We start from the raw sequence: 21,843 nt of genomic DNA on the forward strand, positions 1-21,843 counted from the left end.
AATATTGTATTGAAATAAAGAACGCTGAAATGGAAGAAAATGACAACCCTCACAGAATAGGTTGCCAATGCTTGAAAACTGTGCAAATGAAAATGAAAAAAAAAGAGAAATCTAAAATTGCTCTAAAAATGACAAACAACAATTACATGGAGCAATAATAATGGGGTCATTCAATGAAAAGTTGCTTTTGTGTCCTTCATGAAGATGTGACCCTGGACCATAAAACCAGTCTTAAGTAGCACGGGTATATTTGTAGCCAAAAATACATATATTTTTTATATTTCCTACTGTATATATATATATATATATATATATATATATATATCAAAACTTGATTTTTGATTAGTAATATGCATAAGCACTTCATTTGGACAACTATTTTATCAATATTTTGATTTTTTTTTGCACCCTCAGATTTCAAATATTTGTATTTTGGCCAAATATTTTCATTACATCAATGGAATCTTATTTATTAAGCTTTCAGATAATGTATAAATCTAAAAAAAAAGACTCTGATGACTGGTTTTGTAGTGGGTCCAGGGTCACATATGTGTAAATAATGTGAATTTAACAATGAAAAAGCTGTCTTATTTTAATAATATATTATTATATGTACTATAAATAGATATATAAATATAAATACAAACAATAAATGTATTTTAATATCCTATAAATGTATAAATATAAGTCATTGTTCTTAAAACATGAACAGAAATCCAGTAATTTTTGTTATTTTATAAATGAATGTCTTTTTAACCCGTTCCTCTATCATGTTTCTAAATTCATTCACCTATATTACCAAATATACACATAAAAAAAAAAAACATTTGAATAAACACTATTTTGTATTTATTCTCTCTGAATAGATATCTCCGTGTGTGTGCTGTGTATATTTATTATGTATATATAAATACACACACATGCATGTATTCAAGAAAAATAAGTTTATATATTAAATATATTTATACATAATATAAATTATATAAAGGTAATATATATATACATGTAAATATTTTCAAAATACATACTGTATATGTGTGTCTTTATATATACATAATAAATATACACAGTACACACACATTTATTATACTATATAAACATCAATTTATATTTTGGATGCGATTAATCGCTGCCCATCACTAAATAAAAATAATTATGCATGGATATTAGCAACCCTTTGGCTTGTTGCATCATTTCATCGTGGTCCAAGAGTGCGCATGTCCTGGATCTTCATCTTTAGAAGACCCCTCGTCATTGGTAGATGCAGCACATGTCTATAAGTGCCGGCTGGTTTTTACAAGCGCTCTCCAGTCCGCTCCATTCCAAGCGCGCGCACGCTGTCGATGAGAAAAACCTGCTACCTCTTTTAAACGCGTGGAAAGACTGAGCTTGTAGGGAAAAACATGGAGGAAAAGAAGAGCGAAATCAATGGACACGCCGGGCATAAAAGCCCGTTACCGGCGGTCTCAATAAAATCAGAAAAGAGCAGCTTTAAAGACCGGTTGATGGTCTTTCTCAAAAGAAATCTCCTGGTGATCTTAACGGTGTCCGGCGTTCTGGTGGGCGTCGGGCTCGGGATGATGGTCCGGAACATGAACCTAACCCGAGCGCAGATGACTTACTTCGCCTTCCCCGGAGAGATGCTGCTGAGGATGCTCAAGATGATCATCATTCCTTTAGTGGTTTGCAGTTTGATTTCTGGTGCTGCCAGTCTGGACACGCGCTCGCTGGGAAAGCTCGGAGGGATCGCCGTGTCTTACTTTCTGGTAACCACTCTGATCGCTTCAGCAATCGGTGTTGCGCTCGCCTTCATCATCAAACCCGGCGTGGGAGCCGGCGCGCTGAACACCGTCAACTTGGGTCTGGAAGGCGTGAGCTCCAACAAAGAGACGGCGGATTCGTTTTTAGACCTTGCAAGGTATCATTTGGTTATGGAAATGAATGCGAATAATATCTAGCAATAATTGAAATATATAATAAGAAATAAAGTGTTCCACTATGGAAGCACTAATCCGCGCCTGCAAGTTCCCGCATGATTAGCCGAATGCAGAAGACGTGCAGATCATGTGACAAGTTCATATTTTAGGTCTTCTTTTCTTCGTTGGTATTGAATTATTGCCAAAGACAGGGAAAGAAGAACTGGAAAAATTGCTGGAAAAGTGGTCATATTTCTGGCAAGAGAAAGTTCTATTCCACATAGAGTGAGTTCAACAAAAGTAGGGCAAATATGATACATAAGCTTTTAAACTTACAAATGAATTAATAACTGAGACAAAAGGCTTTATCTTTGTGAAAATTTTATTTTGCCTGGCATCATCATAATGGACCAGACCATGCAAAAAAAAAAAAAAAAAAAAAAAGGTAATCTGCAATTGTTAGTTTAAAGAGCAGTTTCATGATTTAACCCACATTGTGGTTCTGGTGGCATAAATTAATGTATTTATTATGATTCAGTGATACTGAATTATATTTTTGACTTGAATAAATCAGTTAATTTAGACGTTACCATTTTTAGGTTATATACTACCAGTCAAAAGTTTTTGAACAATAAGATTTTTAATGACTTCTCTTTTGCTTATCAAGCCTGCATTTATTTGATCCAAAGAAATTATAGAAATTAATAGTTGTATTTAGCAAGAATGCTTTAAAATTGACCAAAAGTAAAGATATAGGCCTTTAAAATGCCGTTCTTCTGAACTTTCTATTCGTCTAAGAAACCTGAAAAAATCAATTCAGCTGTTTTCAACATAATAACAACAATAATAAATGTTTTTCAGCAGCAAATCAGAATGAATGAATGATTTCTGAAGGATTATGTGTCTGGAGTAATGATGCTAAAAAATCACTTTGAAATCAGTTTTAAATATTAAATAATTATAATATTTTATATTTTATATATGAATATATTTTATATTTAATTTAAAATATATTCAAATAGAAAACAGTTTTTATAGACAGTTATTATAAATAGTAAATAAATAAATAGTAAAATTTACTGTTTTTGCTGTACTTTGGATCAATAATAGGATTAAGGTTTATTCATTTAGGTATATTATTTATTAAAAATTCTTAATAATTACTTAATAATCCTAACCCTACTGTTCAAAAACATTTGATTGGTAGTGTATATATATTATTTATTTATTATATATATATATATATATATATATATATATATATATATATATATATATATACACACACACACACACTATTTATAAATATTTATTTATTTATTTATATAAACATTAATATATAAATATATATGTGATGATTGAATGTAGTTACCCCAAAAAAACTTTTTTTAACATGTCAAGGTAGTGTGACACTTGTAAAACTGTTTTGATGGGTTTTGGTCATTAATTATCATATATCCTGGCATAAATCATGTTATACAACAGTTAGAAGCCAGGATATTTCATAATATTTTTTATAATTTCAGGATATTTCTATAACAGAAATATGGCTGTCTCTGAGTTACTTAGTTTTTTTGTTTGTTTTTTTGTTTGTTTTGTTTTTCACTGGACATTTATGTTTATAGTTGGTCTAAAACAGACTACCATCTGGTGGGATCGCAATCAACCTGGTAGACCTGGATCAAGCTGGTTAGGGCTGGTAGACCACCATTGACCAGTAACAAATAAGCACCATGTTTGCAAAAAAACATCTCGTTTTTCCATTAGGAACATAAATTTGATCATAATACACTCTTTTTGTTGTCAGTCTATATGGGACAAAGGTGTTCACATCTTGAAACCTGAAACTTGTTAAAAAGTTTTTCTTGTTGGAATATAAATAAATGCTATGCGATAATGTAATAAACTCGAAGAACAACTGTATAATAGGCTTGCATGAACCTGGAGAAAATACATTTCTTTTTGCCTCATAGTTCACAGGGTTACTAGATTAATCCTCTTTTTAACGCAGGTCATATGACACATAAGAACTCAACTCAGTTTAGTTGAAATTGATCCATTCTGTAACCCAACTGAATGATTTGGGATATGGATTTGCAGATACAGAAATTGATCTGTACGAACCAGTGCAAAACTTCCTTCACAGGTCTGTCATGACGCAAACTGGTGGGAATTTAGCAAAGGAACATTAGTGGTGTCCATCTGTGATGATAAGAGCTTGTTTTCACATGTGTCTGCATCACTGGTTTATCTTTCTTGCTTGTTTTTCCTTTTCAGAAACCTGTTTCCATCCAACCTGGTGGCTGCAGCTTTCCGCTCAGTAAGTTACTTTACTCTTCCAGGTGTCAATTCTACTCGCACAAATGGTCATGTCCAGAATGAATATTTGTAGATCATTTCCTCCATGTTAACAGCTCCTTCAATTGAGAGAGTCACAAAATGGAGTATCCATTTTTGTCCCTGCTCAATAAATACCTCCCATCCTCTCTCACCACTAAGCAACCAGGCAGTTTCCATAGCAAGCTGATTCCATTCCTTAGTGCCTGGCAACCTGGCTTGGTTCACTGGGTTGTACCACACGGGCAACTGCTCAACAGTGAGCACGCTTTGCTCAAAGAGAGGTCAGGAGGTTCGGTGGCCGGGTGGGAGATAAATTTTCACTGCCTGGACCAGAGCATGTGGATGACCCCATTGACACAAAACAAAAGGGCACCCAGTTATCAATTTGTAAAAAAAGATGTTTTTATAAAGGCCAACGTAGATTTAGAAAGAGAAACAGGGCCATTAGGTGCAGATGGGATGTTTCTTTATCCAGGGAGAGAATGTTTCTCTATCCAGTGGGATTTCCATTGACATTTACCTGGATGGAGGCCAGAAAGGCTTTAAAAGAGAAGAGACAGATTAGCAGGATTAATACAGAAATGCCTGGGAATTATTTTAATAGCCAGGTAGAAATGGACTGGTCTAAACGAATTCTTGTAGATCTATTCCAGGTTTATGGATTTTAATTTTGTTGATATCTATCTATGATATCTATCTTTAATTTTTTACTGTGCCAAAAAGAAGATTTTAAAAAAAGTGTTTATTTCTATTTCTCACCTCACTTCATTTCTACTTCTGAGGTAGTACGGATAAGAAAAAACGAAACTGAGTGCTCCAGCTCATATAATTGGAGTTTTTGAGGAACAGGGGTTCTGAATAGCAGGGTTGTGGGGGATCACTGTCATTGTCTCTGTGTATACCAGTCTCAAAGTCCTCTTCAGCTAAACTTTAAATGCTGCTTTTGTGCGTATTTTGGCACTGGACTTGCACAGAAACAGGCTCAGTGCAGAGAAATAATCAAATGCATCACAGTTCATGAATCTGCACAGTGGAATGGTTGAAATCGGTCAAAATAGCCCTGTGATAAGCACTGTGTGTGGCTGATGATGTTGGTCTTCTCTGTCTCTTACTTTTGTCACAGTATGTCACTGATTACAAGACAATTCTTGTTGGAAATGGAACAAACGGAACCCTCAACTACCAAAAGGTACACAATCTCTTTATTTTGTAATCTATTATTATTTTTAGCATTAGGTCTTTCCTTTTCCAGAATGTTCAGAATGCACTGTCAAGTACACACACTTGACAATTGTCAACACACATCATGTCACTTGTTGAAAGGTCAATTTAACCTAGTAATTTTGTGCTTTTTAAAAAAAAACAAAACAAAAAAAAAAAAAACTCAAGGCCAGTTGAGCTCTCTTGGCTGGTTTTAATGTCCGACCACGCAGTAGTTTTGGCTCTTTGGCAGCCTTGAATGAGCTTGCTGTTTATTTGCACAGGGCCGGGGTTGACGCAGCCGGTTTTGCTGCTCCTATCCCACTGAGCACTCAAGCAGCTGAAGATGGCAAGCCTTTCCCAGAGGGCTTTTTCAATGTGCCACCCATGTGTCTGCATTTTAGTCTCAGCAATGGGCTTGTAGAATGACTCAGGATGTGCTAAGTGATATTCAGATTATAAATTATCTTCTTTTCTAATAAATGTTTGTTTTTCTGTCATTATATTAGTACAATCAGTTCAATCTAGTCCTACAAGCATGAAGATTTCCACAGAATTGGACAGAAAGTTTTATGTTCTGCCACTTGCATATTTGTTAATTACGAATTGTTAATCCATTGAACACACTTCAGAAGATTAGTTCACTTCCAGAATAAAATTTCCTGATAATTTACTCACCTCAGTGTCATTCAAGATGTTCATATAGTGGACTTTAATGGTGGCCAACGGGTTGAAGGTCCAAATTGCAGTTTCAGTGCAGCTTCAAAGGGCTCTACGTAATCCCAGCTGAGGAATAAGGGTCTTTTCTAGCGAAACGATCGTTCATTTTCTAAAAAAAATTAAACATTTTAACCACAAATGCTTGTCTCGTCTTGGAAAAGTCACGCATGGTTAATTCCTTCGGTTTAAAAAGGTAGGGTAGGGCGAAAACCCCATCTCATTTTCTCCTCCAACTTCAAAGTCGTCAGACATCAGTCTTCTACCTTTTCTATGTAAAGGGAATTTGACTTTCTTTGCACTTCACACTGGGTCGGTACTTCCAGCTACATCATGTGTGCGTGATTACATATTGGTGAGGTTGAGCTAGTGCAAGAGGGCCATTTGTGGTTTTTTTAGAATATGACCGATTGTTTCGCTAGGTAAGACCCTTATTCCTCAGCTGGGATCATGTAGAGCCCTTTGAAGCTGCATTGAAACTGCAATTTGGACCTTCAACCCACCATTGAAATCCACTATTATGGAGCAAAATCCTGGAATGTTATCCTCAAAAAAAGGGGGAAAAACACGCACAATTTCACCCAATCTCATGTTAATCTTGAGTACTTATAGAGTAGTACTGCATTCTTCATATCTGCAAAAACTCTTTAGTTTTATCATATTTACAAAAGAAAGATACAGCTTATGGTTCTCTCCGAAAACAGCCAAGCTCCTGAAGCTAAAGATTAACCAGCATTTGCTCGCCGATTGCCAACAAACACACAGACATTTGATGCAATTTTACTTACCATCTGCAGTTCTGAATCATAACCGGGATCTTTTATAGCTGGGACCACTCCATCTTTCAGTATCAACCAATGTGCAAATCCAGCATCAAACTTCGCCTTGATTATAAAACGTTCATCAACAAACACGCTCGCAAAACTCAGTTTCTGCCCCGGAAAAAAAACTGTATCCACTGTTCACGTAACGCTGGATTCTTCGGGAAGCTGAGCAAGGTTACCAAAACCACACTTCTTTACAGACATTTATCCAGAGTAATACAGTGCAGCGGTGCAGACGAATAAATCACGTTGATAGGCGCGCTCTTGCTCTCGCTCTGGTCAATGTGTGCGCGGGCGCGCTCTTTCGGGAGAAATGCCCATACAAGGTGTTCCACCCTTCATGACGTCATGAAGAGCCATGATCGAAAAAAAACTTTCAGAAACTTGTAAAAAAACCTGGAAGTGTGTATTTGGCACAGAAATACTCTGTTATACATCCAAATGGTTTTTTAGCATGAGAATCCAACTCTTTGAATCCAACCCCCCCCCCCTTAATTTTTTTTGGACTGAAGAAAGAAAGACATGAACATCTTGGATGACATAGGTTAATTATAAGTTAATTATCAGGAAATTTTTATTCTGAAAGTGAGCTAACCCTTTAATATGTTTAAATCAATTCCATTAGTGTTTCCTTTTAAATTCAGTGCTAAATATGCAAAAATTAAAAAAAAAAAAAATTCACAGATTGCATCTGAACTACACTACGTACTGCTGGTTGTGATTAGCCTTTGTGTAAATCACTGGGTCTTCATTACATCCTGGCTCAGCTAAAATGTCTCATATCTGCTGGTGCATGGGTAAATATGTGGGCAATCCCTCAGAACGCTTGAGGTCCATAATTGCTTAAGTAGGGCTTACAGAACAACCAGTGTTGTGTGCCAAGTGATGAGCCATGCCTGGACGTGCGATAAAGCCTAGAACAAGAGCGGGATTCAGTTGAACGGTAGCTCAGTCCTGTCAGATCTTCATCACCCCACTGCCACCACCACTGAGAGAAAGTCTGTCTGAGAGCCAAGGTTCATCACGTTTCGTCGTTTGAAAGTCACTTGTCCATGTACAGTCATATCAAGTTCAGTGATAGGCAACACATTAATAAGTCACATTTTGTTGCTTAAAGGATTAGTTCACTTCCAGAATAAAAATTCCTGATAGTTTACTCACCCCCATGTCATCCAAGATGTTTGTGTCTTTCCTTCTTCAGTCAGAAAGAAATTAAGGCTTTTGAGGAAAACATTCCAGGATTTACCTCTATAATTTATCTTCAATGGGGATCAATGAGTTAAAAGTCCAAACTGCAGTTTTAGTGCAGTTAGGGTCTTATCTAGTAAAACGATTCGTTATTTTCTAAAAAAAAAAAAAAATGTATATACCCTTTAACCGCAAATTTTCACTTGCTATGAATGCTGTGCTGCTATGAAAAAAATAAAAAAAGACTGAATGGCAATATCATAATACAAACATGTTCTGGTGGTTTTCAGGTTCCCTATGGAACAGATTCAGATGGAATGAATATTCTGGGCCTTGTTCTTTTTGCTATGGTTTTTGGAGTTGCTTTGAGAAAGCTTGGGGCAGAAGGAGAGGAGCTCATTCGCTTTTTCAATGCCTTCAATGAAGCCACCATGGTACTGGTGTCCTGGATCATGTGGTAAGCAAAGACCTTTGATCAAATTGACATCTAATCCAATATTAAAAATTGCACCATGCACATGATGTATGATAATTCTGTTGTTTTGTCCTTCAGGTATGTGCCTTTTGGCATCATGTTCTTGGTTGGCAGTAAGATTGTGGAGATGGAAGATGTGGTTCTGCTAGTCACTAGTTTGGGGAAGTACATTTTTGCCTCTATCCTTGGCCATATCATCCATGGTGGCATTGTCTTACCTCTAATCTACTTTGGGTTTACTCGTACAAACCCCTTCAGTTTCCTGTCGGGCCTCATCACACCTTTCACCACTGCCTTTGCAACCTGCTCCAGGTAATTTGTTATATTTCATATATCTCCTATAAGCAGGTTAATTTGGCACCCAGAATATGACTAGAAAGCTTTCCTGGAATGACTAGTCTTGCTAAATCTTAAGTAGTGTTGCTGATGAAAATGAATAAAAACTTAAAAGAATGACAAAAGCCCATCATTTCAATTTTAATTATTATGAAAACGGAAAACATTGAAATAAAAGCTGAATCAAAACTTTAATAAATACTATATAAATAGTATATAAATAATAAAATTGTCAGGATTATGTCTGTGTTTTGTCCTGTTCTATCTTTCCTAGTGTTTTTCCCCCTCTGTTTCTAGTTATTATGGTTTAGTCCTTTTCTCCCCCCTTCTAGATTTGTCTGTGTTAGTTCAGTCTTGCCCATATTTGTATTTCCCCCTCGTCATCTTGTTAGCTTGTTTGTGACCTAGCCTTGTTTTTCAGTGTATTTAAGAGTCTGTGTCTGCACACTAGTGATGGGAAGGTCGGATCATTTTACCGACTCGGATCGTTGAGTCTCGTTCAGCAAAATTAACGAATCTTTTTTCGAGTCATTTCGTTCATTTTACCAAAATATAATTAAAAAGCTACGTGTTACTTCCATAACACGTACTGCTTGTACAAACGTTGATTACACTATAAACAAGACAAAACTATAATACTATTAGAAAAAGAAAAGTTTAATTCATTGTTTACCTGGGTCTTCAGTCTATGATTAGCTCCCTCACCTCTATCTGTACAGGTTTGAGTCGTTCGTTCATCACGTGACAGCCCCATACTCTTTACCTATGCTGCCTGAGCCGGAAACAGAATTGATTAGTTCATTTCTCGAGTCTTCGGGTTTGAGTCGTTCGTTCATAGTTGCGCAATTGCGCATGCGCGACTGAACGAATCACTCCCGAGACGACTCGTTCTTCCCGAGTCACATTAAAGATTCGTTCAAAATGAACGTTTATTTGTTCATTTTGCAGTGTTTTATTTAATAAACTTCAATTATTCAGTTACTCCTGTTCTCCTCGTCCATCTTCACTCCTCAACCCGCCTGACTGTGACAGATTGACCGACCCAAAACCCACAAATGAACCGGGCTGAGGAATCCCTATGGAGACTGCGGCAGGGCGGGCGATCGTTGGAGCGATATGTGGAGGAGTTTCTCGAGCTTTCACATCAGGTAGGCTGGCCCGATGCTTCGCTTGGTGCCGTGTTTGTTTTGGGACTGGATGATGAGATTATCCGCTGCGATCTTCCAGCCTGTAAATTCCCCTTGATCGAGCTAGTCAATCTCATTCTGTTTCTAAATGGGTCTGATTTCGAAGTTGAAGAAATCAGTCCGATTGAGTCTCATCATCCAGCCCCCTCTGAAGCACGGCACATCGCGCCAGTCTGCCATCCGCCGGGACCCCCCACATACCGTACCAACGGTTCGCACCACCAGCCCAGTCTCCTATCCCCTGTCATCCTCCAAAGCTCCGCCGCTGTCCTCAGCCCGATGCGGCCGGCCTCCTCCCCGCTCTCTAGTCTACCGGCCTCCGCCCAGCGCTCAAGCCTGCCGGCTTCCTCTCCACGCTCAAGCCCGTCAGCCGCCAGGCCAGCGTCAGCTCGCAAAATGGCCGCCACGCCAGATTCTGCAAGCAAGATGGCTTCCCCGCCAGAGTCTGCAAGCAAGATGGCTGCCACGCCAGAGTCTGTTCACAAGATGGCCACCATGTTACTATCTGCCCTCAAGATGGCTGCCACGCCAGAGTCTGCACACAAGATGGCCGCCGTTCCTGAGTTCCCGGCCAAGATGGCCGTCGTTCCTGAGTTCCCGGCCAAGATGGCCGCCAAGCCTGAATCCCTGGCCAAGATGGCTGCTGTTCCTGAGTCCCCGGCCAAGATGGCCGCCGTTCCTGAGTCCCCGGCCAAGATGGCCGCCGTTGCTGAGTCCCCGGCCAAGATGGCCGCCGTTGCTGAGTCCCCGGCCAAGATGGCCGCCATTCCTGAGTCCCCGGCCAAGATGGCCACTGTTCCTGAGTCCCCGGCCAAGATGGCCGCCAAGCCTGTGTCTGCACCTAAGATGGCTACCATCAAATCAGAGTCTCCGCTGGTTCCGCCCAGCCTCCCTGAGTATCCGCTGGTTCCGCCCAGCCTCCCTGAGTATCCGCTGGTTCCGCCCAGCCCTCCAGTGACTGCGCCGCCAGAGCGCCCTCCAGTGACTGCGCCGCCAGAGCGCCCTCCAGTGACTGCACCGCCAGAGCGCCCTCCAGTGACCGCTCACCCAGAGCTTGCTCCTTCAGAGTCTCCGCTGGAGACGCCCAGCCCTCCTGAATCTCCGCTGGGGTCGTCCAGCCGTCCAGAGCCCGCTCCTCAAGAGCGCCGTCCAGAGCCCGCTCCTCAAGAGCCAGCGCTGTCTTCTGCGCGCCCTCCAGAGCCGGAGCTCTCTCCTGCGCGCCCTCCAGAGTCGGAGCTCTCTCCTGTGAGCCCTTCCGTGCTCTCCTGGGTGGACTATACCCTAGGTTCCCCCAAGAAAATTTTGGGGGGGGGGGGGCTACTCTCCTGATCAGCCATGGCCACCTGGACTGTTTACCCGGCCATGGCCACCTGGACTGTTTACCCGGCCATGGCCACCTGGACTGTTTACCCGGCCATGGCCACCTGGACTGTTTACCCGGCCATGGCCACCTGGACTGTTTACCCTGCCATGGCCACCTGGACTGTTTACTCGGCCATGGCCACCTGGACTGTTTACTCGGCCATGGCCTCCTGGACTGTTTACTCGGCCATGGCCTCCTGGACTGTATACTCGACCATGGCTTCCTGAGCCCCCAGATCCGCCATGGCCTCCTGGACTGTTTACTCGGCCATGGCCACCTGGACTGTTTACCCGGCCATGGCCACCTGGACTGTTTACCCTGCCATGGCCACCTGGACTGTTTACTCAGCCATGGCCACCTGGACTGTTTACTCGGCCATGGCCTCCTGGACTGTTTACTCGGCCATGGCCACCTGGACTGTTTACTCGGCCATGGCCACCTGGACTGTTTACTCGGCCATGGCCTCCTGGACTGTATACTCGGCCATGGCCACCTGGACTGTTTACTCGGCCATGGCCTCCTGGACTGTTTACCCGGCCATGGCCACCTGGACTGTTTACCCTGCCATGGCCACCTGGACTGTTTACCCGGCCATGGCCACCTGGACTGTTTACCCGGCCATGGCCACCTGGACTGTTTACCCGGCCATGGCCACCTGGACTGTTTACCCGGCCATGGCCACCTGGACTGTTTACCCTGCCATGGCCACCTGGACTGTTTACTCGGCCATGGCCACCTGGACTGTTTACTCGGCCATGGCCTCCTGGACTGTTTACTCGGCCATGGCCTCCTGGACTGTATACTCGACCATGGCTTCCTGAGCCCCCAGATCCGCCATGGCCTCCTGGACTGTTTACTCGGCCATGGCCACCTGGACTGTTTACCCGGCCATGGCCACCTGGACTGTTTACCCTGCCATGGCCACCTGGACTGTTTACTCAGCCATGGCCACCTGGACTGTTTACTCGGCCATGGCCTCCTGGACTGTTTACTCGGCCATGGCCACCTGGACTGTTTACTCGGCCATGGCCACCTGGACTGTTTACTCGGCCATGGCCTCCTGGACTGTATACTCGGCCATGGCCACCTGGACTGTTTACTCGGCCATGGCCTCCTGGACTGTTTACCCGGCCATGGCCACCTGGACTGTTTACCCTGCCATGGCCACCTGGACTGTTTACTCAGCCATGGCCACCTGGACTGTTTACTCGGCCATGGCCTCCTGGACTGTATACTCGACCATGGCTTCCTGAGCCCCCAGATCCGCCATGGCCTCCTGGACTGTTTACTCGGCCATGGCCACCTGGACTGTTTACCCGGCCATGGCCACCTGGACTGTTTACCCTGCCATGGCCACCTGGACTGTTTACTCAGCCATGGCCACCTGGACTGTTTACTCGGCCATGGCCTCCTGGACTGTTTACTCGGCCATGGCCTCCTGGACTGTATACTCGACCATGGCTTCCTGAGCCCCCAGATCCGCCATGGCCTCCTGGACTGTTTACTCGGCCATGGCCACCTGGACTGTTTACTCGGCCATGGCCACCTGGACTGTTTACTCGGCCATGGCCACCTGGACTGTTTACTCCGCCATGGCCACCTGGACTGTTTACTCGGCCATGGCCACCTGGACTGTTTACTCGGCCATGGCCACCTGGACTGTTTACTCGGCCATGGCCTCCTGGACTGTTTACTCGGCCATGGCCTCCTGGACTGTATACTCGACCATGGCTTCCTGAGCCCCCAGATCCGCCATGGCCTCCTGGACTGTTTACTCGGCCATGGCCACCTGGACTGTTTACCCGGCCATGGCCACCTGGACTGTTTACCCTGCCATGGCCACCTGGACTGTTTACTCAGCCATGGCCACCTGGACTGTTTACTCGGCCATGGCCTCCTGGACTGTTTACTCAGCCATGGCCACCTGGACTGTTTACTCGGCCATGGCCACCTGGACTGTTTACTCGGCCATGGCCTCCTGGACTGTTTACTCGGCCATGGCCACCTGGACTGTTTACTCGGCCATGGCCACCTGGACTGTTTACTCGGCCATGGCCTCCTGGACTGTATACTCGACCATGGCTTCCTGAGCCCCCAGATCCGCCATGGCCTCCTGGACTGTTTACTCGGCCATGGCCACCTGGACTGTTTACCCGGCCATGGCCACCTGGACTGTTTACCCTGCCATGGCCACCTGGACTGTTTACTCAGCCATGGCCACCTGGACTGTTTACTCGGCCATGGCCTCCTGGACTGTTTACTCGGCCATGGCCTCCTGGACTGTATACTCGACCATGGCTTCCTGAGCCCCCAGATCCGCCATGGCCTCCTGGACTGTTTACTCGGCCATGGCCACCTGGACTGTTTACTCGGCCATGGCCACCTGGACTGTTTACTCGGCCATGGCCACCTGGACTGTTTACTCCGCCATGGCCACCTGGACTGTTTACTCGGCCATGGCCACCTGGACTGTTTACTCGGCCATGGCCTCCTGGACTGTATACTCGACCATGGCTTCCTGAGCCCCCAGATCCGCCATGGCCTCCTGGACTGTTTACTCGGCCATGGCCACCTGGACTGTTTACCCGGCCATGGCCACCTGGACTGTTTACCCTGCCATGGCCACCTGGACTGTTTACTCAGCCATGGCCACCTGGACTGTTTACTCGGCCATGGCCTCCTGGACTGTTTACTCGGCCATGGCCTCCTGGACTGTATACTCGACCATGGCTTCCTGAGCCCCCAGATCCGCCATGGCCTCCTGGACTGTTTACTCGGCCATGGCCACCTGGACTGTTTACTCGGCCATGGCCACCTGGACTGTTTACTCGGCCATGGCCACCTGGACTGTTTACTCCGCCATGGCCACCTGGACTGTTTACTCGGCCATGGCCTCCTGGACTGTATACTCGGCCATGGCCACCTGGACTGTTTACTCGGCCATGGCCTCCTGGACTGTATACTCGGCCATGGCCTCCTGGACTGTATACTCGGCCATGGCCTCCTGGACTGTTTACTCGGCCATGGCCTCCTGGACTGTATACTCGGCCATGGCCACCTGGACTGTTTACTCGGCCATGGCCTCCTGGACTGTTTACTCGGCCATGGCCACCTGGACTGTTTACTCGGCCATGGCCACCTGTACTGTTTACTCGGCCATGGCCACCTGGACTGTATACTCGACCATGGCCTCCTGGACTGTATACTCGGCCATGGCCACCTGGACTGTTTACTCGGCCATGGCCTCCTGGACTGTTTACTCGGCCATGGCCACCTGGACTGTTTACTCGGCCATGGCCACCTGTACTGTTTACTCGGCCATGGCCACCTGGACTGTATACTCGACCATGGCCTCCTGGACTGTTTACTCGGCCATGGCCACCTGGACTGTTTACTCGGCCATGGCCTCCTGGACTGTATACTCGGCCATGGCCTCCTGGACTGTTTACTCGGCCATGGCCTCCTGGACTGTATACTCGGCCATGGCCACCTGGACTGTTTACTCGGCCATGGCCTCCTGGACTGTTTACTCGGCCATGGCCACCTGGACTGTTTACTCGGCCATGGCCACCTGGACTGTTTACTCGGCCATGGCCACCTGGACTGTTTACTCGGCCATGGCCACCTGGACTGTTTACTCGGCCATGGCCTCCTGGACTGTATACTCGACCATGGCTTCCTGAGCCCCCAGATCCGCCATGGCCTCCTGGACTGTTTACTCGGCCATGGCCACCTGGACTGTTTACTCAGCCATGGCCACCTGGACTGTTTACTCGGCCATGGCCTCCTGGACTGTTTACTCGGCCATGGCCACCTGGACTGTTTACCCGGCCATGGCCACCTGGACTGTTTACCCTGCCATGGCCACCTGGACTGTATACTCGGCCATGGCCACCTGGACTGTTTACTCGGCCATGGCCTCCTGGACTGTTTACTCGGCCATGGCCACCTGGACTGTATACTCGACCATGGCCTCCTGGACTGTTTACTCGGCCATGGCCACCTGGACTGTTTACTCGGCCATGGCCTCCTGGACTGTATACTCGGCCATGGCCTCCTGGACTGTTTACTCGGCCATGGCCTCCTGGACTGTATACTCGGCCATGGCCACCTGGACTGTTTACTCGGCCATGGCCTCCTGGACTGTTTACTCGGCCATGGCCACCTGGACTGTTTACTCGGCCATGGCCACCTGTACTGTTTACTCGGCCATGGCCACCTGGACTGTTTATTCGACCATGGCCTCCTGGACTGTTTACTCGGCCATGGCCACCTGGACTGTTTACTCGGCCATGGCTTCCTGAGCCCCCAGATCCGCCATGGCCTCCTGGACTGTTTACTCGGCCATGGCCACCTGGACTGTTTACTCGGCCATGGCCTCCTGGACTGTTTACTCGGCCATGGCCTCCTGGACTGTTTACTCGGCCATGGCCTCCTTTACCCTCTGTTTCTAGTTATTATGGTTTAGTCCTTTTCTCCCCCCTTCTAGTTTTGTCTGTGTTAGTTCAGTCTTGCCCATATTTGTATTTCCCCCTCGTCATCTTGTTAGCTTGTTTGTGACCACGCCTTGTTTTTCAGTATATTTAAGAGTCTGTGTCTGCACACCTTGTTTGTCGGTCAATGATTATGTTACTTCCGTTTGTTTTGTTACATGTGCTCATTTCCTGCTCCCGGTTTTGTTTATTTGTTCATTTTGCAGTGTTTTATTTAATAAACTTCAATTATTCAGTTACTCCGGTTCTCTTCGTCCATCTTCACTCCTCAACCCGCCTGACTGTGACAAAAATAATAAAACATTTCACAGATTCAAAGTTATGTGATTGGCCTGATGTCACTAAAATTTAGAAAATATTAAAATGTAAAAATTTTAAATCTATTTTGCCATTATATACTCAAACCCTGTCTGTTTTCTGTGCCTGTACAGCTCAGCGACACTGCCCACCATGATGAAGTGTGTAGAGGAGAACAACGGTGTCGACAAACGAATCAGTCGGTTTATTTTACCAATTGGAGCCACTGTCAACATGGACGGAGCGGCCATTTTCCAGTGCGTTGCGGCTGTGTTTATTGCCCAGCTCAACAACGTTGAACTCAACGCAGGCCAGATCTTCACAATCCTGTGAGTGTCTATCCCTACGAGGCCTTTCTTCAATCAGCAGGAGTATTCATAGATACCCTGAATATTCCTGTATCTAAACTGGTTACATGCAACATGCTCTATATCTAAACATGGCAGAGATGCAAAGCTCAATCTAAATTTACAAGCAACACTCACGCAATCTGGAGCCTGTCCCAGTGTGGCAGGTTAGTGTGTAGAGATCAATACAGAGTTGGGGCTCTGCTGGAAGTTTGGATGATGATAAATGAGCTATCACCAATCTGGTTTTTAAAATCATGGCACTTAACTCCAGGGAATTTGTTTCTGTAATAAGTGAACCGTTAATCACTTCAAATAAAGCATCTGCTAAATGACTGCTTGTTTGCTTATTCAAAGGGTGACAGCCACCGCCTCCAGTGTGGGAGCAGCAGGTATTCCAGCTGGAGGGATCATAACCATCGCTATCATTCTGGAGGCCATTGGTCTGCCCACCCATGACCTGTCACTCATGTTGGCTGTGGACTGGATTGTGTAAGACAGCTTCTTTAATTTTATGCTTAAATATTCAATATCAAAAAATTAATATCTCATTGATCAGTCAAGGCTTGTGTTGTGCTTTTCAGTGCCAAATTTACTGGAAAGGACATATTTTTCATGTTTTGTTATGTTGCTGCTTTATGTTAAACTGCTTTAAATTACTTTTACATCTTTACATCAAACTTCTTAAAAAAAAATTAAATGGTTCCATTGCATAAGTATTCAAACCTTTATCTGGGACAGTAGAAATTTAGCTCAAGAGCATTCACATTCCTTGTAGATGTTACTACACTTTGAGTGGAGTTAATCTGTGGTAAATTCAACTGAATAAGTATGAATTGGAAAGGCACACATATTGTAATAAAAAAGTCTAACAGTTGAAAATGCATATCAGAGCAAAAACCAAGCCCCGAGGTAAAAAAAAAAAAAAAAAAAAAAAAAAAAACCTACCTGTAGAGCTCAGAAACAGGATAGCATTAAGCCACACATCTGGGGAAAAGTTCAGAAAAAATTCTGCTGCCTTGAAGGTTCACAAAAGCATGTAGTCTTCATTACCCTTTAACGGAAGAAGTTTGAAACAACCAGGACTCTTCCTAGAACTGGCCTCTTGGCCAAACTGAGCAATTGATGGAAAAGGGCCTTGGTTAGAGTGGTGACCAAGAAGCTGATGGTCACTCTAGTTGAGCTCCATGATCATATGTGGAGATAGAAGCAACTGTGGGGCTGTTTTTTAGTGGCAGGGACTGAGGGACTCCTCAGAGTAGTAGAAAAGCTCAGAGCTTGAGAGGTGAAGAGATGAAGAGAAGAATGGCAGATAACTGCCAAATGTTTATGTGCAAAGCTCGTCGCACCATACCAACAAGATCTGAGTCTGTAAAGGTGCTTCAGCTAAGAGTTAAAGGAGAAGTTCACTTCCGGAACAAAAATGTTGTCATCCAAGATGTTCATGTCTTTCTTTCTTCAGTCGTAAAGAAATTATGTTTTTTGAGGAAAAAAATTTTTTTCTCCATATAGTGGACTTCTATGGTGCCCCAGAGTATCTAGCAAAATGATTGGCTCTTCCAACTTTACAATCATCCTACATCGCTGCAGGAGTACTGACCCAGTGTTTACAAAGTGAACATGGAAAGAAGATCAAACACTCTTTACAAAAAAAAAGGTAAAACAGCGATGTAGGATGATTTTAAAGTTGAAGAAGAAAATAAACCGGAATACACAGTTTTCACGCAGAGCTAGACAAGATGATCATTTGAAATAAGACAAGATGAGCATTGATAACCGATCATTTTGCTAGATAAGAACCTTCTTCCTCGGCTGGGATCATTCAGAGTCCCTAGAAGCTGCATTTAAACTACATTTTGGAAGTTCAACTCGCGGGCACCATAGAAGTCCACTATATGGAGAGAAATCCTGAAATGTTTTCCTCAAAAACATTATTTTTTATGACTGAAGAAAGAAAGACATGAACATCTTGAATGACAAGGGGGTGAGTAAATCTGTAAATTCTGTTCTGGAAGTGGACTTCTCCTGTAAGTGTATGAATACTTATGCAATGTACATATTTTGGGTTTTTGATGTGGAAAAAAAGTTATTTAAAGCATTTTAACATAAGGCAGCAACATAAAATGTAAAAAAAAAATGGACTCTGTATATTAATAACTGCATTTCATTTTTAATTAATTATTTAAAATTTTAACTCTTTAAATGTATTTGTATTAATCACAATTAATAATGTTTAGGTTTTAAACAATAAACTTATATGCATACAAGATATACATACAGTTTATCCCTTCAGTAATCTGTTATGTTAACAAACTGTCTAATGTGTGATCAGGGACCGAACTACTACCGTTGTGAACGTGGAAGGAGATGCACTCGGAGCTGGCATTCTACACCACATCAATGAGCAAGAAATAAAGAAAAAAAGACAACAGGAGCAGCATCTAGAGGAGCAGGAACTGGAGGAGGTGAAGGTGGAGGTGGTGGCTAATGTCAGAGCACAGGAGGAGACCTCCCCTCTCGTCACACACCAGAACCAAGACAGTTCCTCACGTGAAACACTCGACGACAAGGACGGTGTGGAGTCTGTGCTGTAACATGTTGACTAGGTCTCTCATCTCTTTCTTCTTCACTCCTTCTCTACCCCACTCTTTAAAAAACCACTATAGACATGATGTCACCACCAGTGTTTACGTCAAACATAAAGCTTAAGATTCAAATCTGTGAATGAAACACTAATGGTCAGTTTGCTGTTTTACATTTAGTTTGAAGTACTTGACAGGACAGGTTTTGTTATGATATTCTTATCCACTATCCACTCGTGCCAAAACGATTTCTTATTAGCGTTTTTTATGTGCAAAGTCTAAAAGGGAACATTTCCACTCTGTGAGCAGATGTCTGGTGAAGAGATGGATAATGAAAATCATTCACAGACTGACCTCTTGCTGTTAGTTTGCTGTATTTTAACTGACTGTGAGAACATTAACTATTTTGAAGATAGACCGGAAAGTATTTGCTGTAAATATGTGTGTCCCTAATGGCAAATCCTGTTGCATTGTGGTATAGTCCAGTGATTTGTTGGGGACTCTTTCAAAACTGTGCATGTGTGCTTGTGAAGTACCCCAGAGCTTGTGCTGTATGGTTATAGTACTTTCAAATCTGGCGATTTTTCAAATTATAAGTGTACGTCAAGCTCAGAGAATGAGACAAATCTCAGGGTCACAGGTGATATTCAACCTAATGACACGCTGGAGGTCAAGCATTTCCTGACGGACCTCCATTTACTTTTGAAAATACATGCTGTTGATCCACGAACATCACTCTTGGTATCTAGTGACACCTAGTGGTCAGTGTAATTACAAACATTGACTTTGTCTTGACTTTTTGTACATTCTATGCCCAACTTTTAAGTTTGGCCATTAGTTAAGAAGTAAATGACAATTTAAGTATGAATGAGTTTAATTTATTCTAATTGTTTAGCCTTTTGTACCGCATTGAAAATTATTTTTCGTAATCTATTGCTATAAAAATGTTCAGATGTTAAAGAGTTTCTATGAACTCTAAAAGCTGTTAATTAGCACTTGATTAGTGTGTTTTATATGTATTTTCTCCTTGTATTTTTTCACTCTCTTTTAACTATATGTTATCTTGTTACAGACGTGTCTGTGTCTCTGCTTACCATTAAATCAAAAGCATTTGTGTCTCTGATTTACATGTAATTTGATGATTCTTATTAAGTCTATTGTTATGAGACTCTTAGATCTACATTGAATAGACACTACCAGCTAGGGTGACCATACGTCCTCTTTTACCCGGACATGTCCTCCTTTTTGGCTATAAAATTATGTCCGGGGGGATTTTGTAAAATATCATAAAATGTCCGGTTTTTTCTTTTTACCTCATTTCACTGACCGTCATTAATTCAACAATTTATGCAGCCACTGCCCACCGGCATTATTCTGAGGTACCAGCAGGTATGTATGAACTGGCCATCGGGAGCACCGGGACATTCCCAGTGGGCCGATCACCGAAGCGAGGGAGACCTCCCCCATATTAGGCACTATTTTAAATTATAGCGCATTAAAAACCGCAAATAGCCGAAAAGTGTGAAGCGGTGGGATCAATCACCCGCACAGTGCTGACGAACGCGCGCTGTGCTTCTGACAAGATGTACAGTGATAAACAGTGTAAGTTGCTTGATCCATTCAGATAACACACAGAATTGTAATACAGTCATGTGATATGAGAACATTAAAGGATCTGTAAGTTCTGCTGGGCTGGCTAAAAACAGCCACGACACTGGATACTGCATGATGAAGTAAAGTGGAAAATGCCAATAAATAATTACTGTCAAAACAAAATTATTACAAATTTCATAGTTTATAATTACTATTTAATTTTAAAAACCATATAACTAATGTTTTCTTGTGACCACCGTCTTACTACTAATATTCTAATCAATAATTTCTTTTAATTTTTAGTTGTAATTCGTTTTAATTGGAGTAAAATGTTAATTCAATAAGAGCCTAATTAAAGAATAAAATATGGGTCTTATATAAATTAGGTGTTTACTATACATAATAAAGTTCTTAAAGGGACAGTTTACCCAAAAATAAAAATTGTCATCATTTACTCAACATCATGTAATTTCAATAATTTCAATCCTGTATGAACTTTTTTCTTCTGTGTAACAAAGGAGAAATTCAAAACTTTTTTGTCTATAGAGTAGAAATCAAGGGTAACCAAATATGTTTGGTTACATTATACAAAATATCTTTTGTGTTCCACAGAAGAAATTAAGCCATACAGTTTTAGAACGACATGAGGGTGATGATTTTTATTAATGAATGTTTTTTTATTACATAATTTATTAGCAAAAAATTTCCTGCATTCTAGCTCAAAATCAGTGCTTTACTGCATGCATTTCTCTGTGACAAAAATGTAATTAAGTTTGTTGCATTTGAATTCAGCAGTATTATCATTATTTGTTTAAATCCTGTTTTATTCATTCATGTACTCCAATTAAAGACCCTATAACCCTGCTGAAATAAACAGCTTAAACCAGCCTTGGTTGGTTGGCCAGTTTAGGCTGGAAGTAGCTGGTTTTAGCTGGTCTTTTAGTTGGTGGTTTCCGAGCCTGACCAGCTAAGACCAGCCTGGCCA

General features: G+C 43.0%; 1 protein-coding gene across 1 annotated transcript; it reads left to right on the plus strand.

Annotated features, from left to right (window-relative positions):
• The first annotated feature begins 1,212 nt into the window (after positions 1 to 1,212).
• slc1a4 (solute carrier family 1 member 4) lies at positions 1,213 to 20,388 on the plus strand. Its single transcript, XM_073833954.1, has 8 exons — positions 1,213 to 1,918; positions 4,194 to 4,236; positions 5,380 to 5,445; positions 8,476 to 8,642; positions 8,739 to 8,972; positions 16,471 to 16,665; positions 17,041 to 17,175; positions 19,016 to 20,388. Exons 1-8 carry the CDS (start codon positions 1,404 to 1,406, stop codon positions 19,275 to 19,277), a joined length of 1,617 nt encoding a protein of 538 aa, XP_073690055.1. The 5' UTR covers positions 1,213 to 1,403; the 3' UTR covers positions 19,278 to 20,388.
• The last annotated feature ends 1,455 nt before the right edge of the window (positions 20,389 to 21,843 follow it).

The sequence above is a fragment of the Garra rufa genome, chromosome 2, assembly GCF_049309525.1.
Source record: "Garra rufa chromosome 2, GarRuf1.0, whole genome shotgun sequence".
Lineage (NCBI taxonomy): Eukaryota > Metazoa > Chordata > Actinopteri > Cypriniformes > Cyprinidae > Garra > Garra rufa.